Source organism: Barbus barbus, assembly GCF_936440315.1.
Source record: "Barbus barbus genome assembly, chromosome: 14".
NCBI classification, from domain to species: Eukaryota; Metazoa; Chordata; class Actinopteri; order Cypriniformes; family Cyprinidae; genus Barbus; species Barbus barbus.
The window spans coordinates 17,894,479-17,900,479 of NC_136742.1; the positions used below are offsets into that span (position 1 = coordinate 17,894,479).

Consider the following 6,001-nt stretch of genomic DNA (forward strand, 5'->3'; position numbering starts at 1 on the left):
GTAGTCACGCCGCTTAAGATGATCTCGATCCGCGATGGTTAAATCGCAGCGCGGTCGATTTCGAAAAGCGGGATGTTTGCGGAAGTGATCGTACGGTCCATGTTTAGCCGCCCCTGTTATTTGCCTTTACATGTCATGTGTGTGTGTGTGTTTCCAAAATATATTTCACTCTCACGTGCATTTTTCGACACGGTAAGCGTTCGGAACAGTTGAAGATGCTGTTTGGGGTTGGCGAAGTTGACTAGCCAGCGGACCCGTTTGAAAAATCAAAATGGCTTCCATCTTTGTCGTCTCAGCAGAGAGGTTTATACCTTTGTTTCCCCGTCTCGCATGTCAGGGAGTCTGTGAGTAACCTCTTTTTTATATTTATCTAGTGGATTATTGTCCATCGAACCTTCGAATGAAGAGTTTGGGTGTTTATTTCACTGGTTTTTATTTATTTTGTTACTTACCCAGTAGCGCACTTTTTGACCACGTCAGTGCGGTGGGGGAGGGGAAGTGAGTCTGTCTGGGTGGAGCCTGTATGATTCGTTCACTGTGGATAAATTATCCATTGCCCCCTTCGCTGTAAGTTTGATTTAGTTTAGACTCCAGCTACTACTGATTTTTTTTTGTTCATTCATTTCTTTTGATTATTTCTGTGCCACCACTTGCAATGTAGAATTCCAATTTCATCAAATTCAAACTGTTATACTTAAGAGCACATGGAGATCTCCCAAAAATCTCTCTCGATATAGAGTGCTGCAGGAATTACATATTTTTGTAGGCCAGGCTAGAAGTTAGCATCATACTGGTTCTCTTGAAAAATAAGCCAAAAGGATTTTCGCACTGACTTCTGGGTACTTGCAAAAAATAAGCTGTGTGAACAATGAAAGTTTATGATTCTCATATGTTTTACTCATTATTATAATCTTTAATAATAATCACAAATGAACAACTTTGCTGAAATAAAAAGCTATATAAACAAACTACACCACGGCTGCAGGACTTCACTGTCACCACCAGTGAGTTTCTGCTAAATCTTTTAATCTTTAAAGGCAAAAATTTGGAAAGTTAGAATATTTTTCAAGAGCACAAGTATAAACACAACAAGGCTGTAAAAGTAGCCTTGTGAGTAGATATTTGCGTTAATGCTGTTTAATGTCCCCGACTGCCTCTGAAGTTCCATTTAGAGCTTTTTCGAGATTCACAAAAATGAGTGGGATTTTATGTTGCAAAATAAAACATGAAATATATTGAGCTTGTGTTAACCACAGACTTTATTTCAGGTATTTAATCAAAAACCCACTGACTTCGGGATGACGGCACCCGAGGTCCAAAAACCTACCTCGTTTCCCGGTTTTAGGACTCATTTCTTGCGGCACTCTATTATTAACTGAATTGCAGTGCTGGTGTACGAAATGTTGGTTGTAGTTTTAGTTGCAGCGGATGTGTGTCAGCTTGCACTCTGGTCTCTTTTTCAACAGTGCTGGGATGTCACCCATGCTTCAGGTAGGCACACCACCATGCCCTTAATATCTGGTTAACAGTGTGGTTATGGGTTTAAAGTTCTTGTGTGTGATCTTGGTTAACTGTCAAGCAAATCATCTCCATTATGTTAAGTCATCCCTCTTAACATGAAATGACTTTGCAATACATGTGGTGGTTTTTTGTGTGCTTGCACTCAATGGATTTGTTGGTTTGCTTGTTTTGCATAGAGTTTGATGTGTAAAATGTAACTCATTACCATTGTTTAGCTATCGTCTTCTGTCTTCCCCACCTTTCACCTACCCACCAGTATATGTAGCCGATCAGAGGTCCCTGTGCCCCCTCCCTACTCCTCCCAACATACATACACACACAGTCACATACACTCTCACAAACACTCAGTCGGTCAAGAGCTAGTGTGATGACAGATAATGTGCTTTGTCATGCTAGTTGGTGTCATGTGTTTTTCCTATACTGGATGCATGTTTGTTACTTTTAGGCTCCTGTAACCCTGGTTGGCTGGCCACGGAGACAGGGAGTCCTCGTCTCAGTACTGTGGCTCTCCACATTAGACTTTCTGTTTGGGGTATCTACTTTCACCTCCATTTTTATCTATATTCAAAGGCTTGAAGCACACTTCCAACATTTTATTGCTAAATCAGTCATTTGATATAATGTAAGTTAATGTAGATTACTTTAATTATCTTCAAATTCCCATCATGTGCAAAGATCTACATTTTAAAATGCATTTATGCATACTTTAGGTGGTTGTGGATTGACCATGAATGTAAGATGTGATCTTTGGCTTCAAAAATATTCTGATGTTCTGAAGCACGAGTTTGTTCCTGCTGAAATAATTTTCAGTTAGACTAAAGCATTTTTTGATCCATAGTCAATCATATTAGACTATTACCAAGGTCCATTATAGTATTTAAAATGTCATAGTAATCATCATAGTTAATTATCCATTTTATTTTGATATATATATTATATGCATAGACGTTCATGGCACACATTTTTATACAGTTTAAATGTTCTAAAATAATTTAACTCTGAATTTGTTGTTTTTTGTTGTTGTTGTTTTTTGTCAGGCTGAAAGCACTCAAATGTACTTTCATAGAATGATTTTCCTTAAATTTATTCTGTCATTGACATTTCTATTGGTTTTATATTTTAGTTCCGAAATCGCAACAATTATCACTTTTAATATATGTATAGAGAATTTTTACGGATCTAAGAAACAGGGTCAGGATTGCTTTTACTTTGAACAGAACTAGATGAATGTGAACTGACCACAGCTATGCCTTTTTTCTTCTCTGTAGGCTAAACATGTTCTCCAAGGGCACCAAGCGTAAGTTTTCCGATGGTGATGAAGAGATATCCGAAGAAAGCCTGATAGGTGCCAGGGTGGCATCATCGTACAGCTTGCAACGGCAATCACTGCTGGACATGTCCCTCATTAAGCTGCAGTTATGCCACATGCTGGTTGAGCCAAACCTCTGCCGCTCGGTTCTCATTGCCAACACAGTCAGGCAGATTCAGGAGGAGATGACCCACGATGGCAGCTGGCATATGGTCACTGAAGCGTTCTGCGGTCCAGGCCAGAGTCCCTCTGAGCGCTTGGTGGCCACTGAGGTCCTTTGCAGGTCGCGAGAGCAGGATGCAGAACCTAAACTCTTTTCTGTCATCAGCTACGAAAGTTGCCGTGAAGAGGAGGTGGTAGCTGATGAGACGCTGTGCTCCGTTTCAGTTAGCGATACTGTCTCTAATGTGTGCCTGGCAGGGCGTATGGGCCAGTGCTGGGAGAAGAGTGAGCTCAGTGGTGTAGAGAGGGACGAAGAGGCCCTTGAAGATTCCACACTTGGTTCAGGAGAAGATGAGGAGATAGACACTGAGGATGGAGCTTCTACAGAGAGTCCAAAGACCATTGGACAAGTTTTTGGAACATTTGAAATAAAAAACGGTTCCCCAGGTCCAGACTCTGCTCTCGAGGAGCTTTTCTCTGATGTAGACACCTCCTACTATGATCTGGACACCATGCTGACCGGCATGCAGGGCGCACCCAAGATGGGCCCTTATGACCTCCTTGACAGCTTGGCACCGTCACACAGTTCCCCTTCCATAGTATCCACACCGAACTGTCGTTCTGATCTCAATGAACTGGATCACATCATGGAAATCATTGTGGGTTCTTAGGTTCGACTTTATTCAGAGACTTACACGCTTGTCTTAATGTTACTGGCTTGTCTGTTCCTTATGGATAGCAAGTAAAGTCTGGAGTCCTTTCAGGGAAAAGAGTTGATGTCTTTTGAAGGATGGCCTTGATTTTATGAGCTGACCATAGTCATCTTATTTGCATACCCTTTGTATGTTTTAATGATTTTTTTCTGTATTTGTCTGTCCAGACATGCTGTTTTTTATTTAATTTATTTGTTATACTCATGACACTACGGAGAGCAGAACAAGATGTATAAAAAAGTTGTAAAGCTTGGGATATTTTCATAAGGAGACAAAAGATTGTCTAATTGTGTATATAAATTATATATATTTTTTACAATAGATTCTTCTTGTAATATGTTACTGTACATTATGTACATGTTCTACAAATTGATTTTAACCGAAGAGATTAGATTCTTATGTGCAACAACTCAAGTTTTCTGTTTATCAAAATCCATAAACTGAAGGAACTTAATTCAGTACTACAATATACAAAAGGCACCAAGTATACATATGATGATGCATGATTTACATTTGTGCTCATTTGCACAGTGGTTTTTTTTCCTCTCAAGGTTTGATTGCAGTTGGCTGTCAATCAGCTCAGCCGTAGGTTTTGTTTGTTGTTAGACATCAAAGTTCTTATATTTTGTCTTATCAACAAATTAAGTATAATGGGGCCAACCCATTTTATATTGCGACTTAACTTATTTAATTTATTTACTGCAAACGGCGAGTGTTGGCTGTGGTCAAACTCAGGGTGGGTTTTTAACTCTAGAGGACTTAATAGGCCTGGTTCACAAAAGCCTTTTGCACATAGTAAATCGTTCACAGAATTAGAGCTTTGTGAGTTGTTTTGCACCAATTATTGGTTTAAGTATTGATTTTAAGTAAGTTAACTTTTAATATTGGTGATTGGCTGAAGTATATGAGTCTATTAGTCCTCTAGACCCCTCGTAACGAGAAGGCATTTGTCTAGTTCTATGCATTGAGTGTCATAACACACTTTATAAGTATGAAGTGTTTAAAATGCATTTAGTACAGTATTCTTTTTTTATATTTCAGACTCCGTCAACAAGAGACGGTTTTATTTTGCTCAACATTTTCCCCCAGTTGTTACATATATATTATTTGGTTTTGTCTACATTTTTGCATAAACTATGTTTATGCAAATTATAGGTTATTACACTTTGATCATTGTTTTCTTCTACATTCTCACACTTAAATTCTAAGAGAATTTTGTTTATTGTATGATTTTAAACTAGTATAGAGTATAAACATTTTATATGAGCATTGTAGCTTTTTTAACGTTTTTTAAATAAAAGGTACAACTTATGAAAATGTGTTTTTTTTAAACTCCTGCAATCAACTATTAAGGAGATCAAACATGGTCGTCAATCTCTATAAATGCTCATGCTATTGTTTCCATTTTAGTTGCTGTTGTTTCCATTTTAGTGAAGAATTGATAAAGCAAGAAAACCAATTAATTATTAATAATGCCAGGGAAGCACATGCGCAAGACTTCAAATGTTACCAGAGAATAAACCTCCACTTCTTAATTCAACGTCAAGGTTTCTTTTCTGCACGTAGCGAATTCTAACGCAAGTGACGTCAGCAGATGAACTCAAATGAGCGTCAATGTTTAAATCCCTCCGCTTGCGCGCAGGTATTATTAGATGTATGGCAGAAAATGTTGTATTATACAAGCCACATAGTTGGGAGGAAGTTTTATTAACTACTATATCAGACTCGACTAAGTATAGTTTAGAGAAATTCTACAGTAAATGTAACTCTAGCGTCTGTAGTATTCAGATGTTTGTTAGTTTTCTTAAAATAGACACGGGATTCTTGGCAAAAAGGGAAATGGAAAGCCACAGACGTGCCATATAGAACGCAGTTTGTGCCGTAGTCCGGTAGCCGGTGCTCCAAACGGTCACGTTTTCGGTCTGCGGGCATGTTAGGGGTACGACTAGAGAGGAGGGGGCAGAAGACGCGTTCCACCAATCAGGGGCAGTTACTAGGCGGGTCTGAGATCGCGTTCGACCAATCACAGCCTTCCCATCTGACGACCGTCAATCAGCTGAGTTCTTTTCCCGTTGATTCTACAGTGTAGCGTGCTGCGTAGAGACGCGATCGGTCGCGTAGTTTTGCGCAAAATAATGTACAGTATTTGGACCAGAAGCTCAACGCGAAGTTCGGCGACCGATTTAAACAACCGTACATCTTACTTTTATCAGTCAAGAGAATGTAGTGGTCATTCGAGGATCTTGGGTAAATTAATTTCGTAGTTCTATATAACATTAGACAGAGCCAGCACTTT

At 39.1% G+C, this 6,001-nt stretch overlaps 1 protein-coding gene across 1 annotated transcript; it reads left to right on the forward strand.

Annotated features, from left to right (window-relative positions):
- Positions 1 to 375: 375 nt before the first annotated feature.
- On the forward strand, positions 376 to 5,009 carry cdca4 (cell division cycle associated 4). Its single transcript, XM_079433436.1, is given in 4 exon segments — positions 376 to 546; positions 548 to 567; positions 1,467 to 1,491; positions 2,790 to 5,009. Coding segments are annotated over 4 exon segments (942 nt in total). The 5' UTR covers positions 376 to 523; the 3' UTR covers positions 3,664 to 5,009.
- The last annotated feature ends 992 nt before the right edge of the window (positions 5,010 to 6,001 follow it).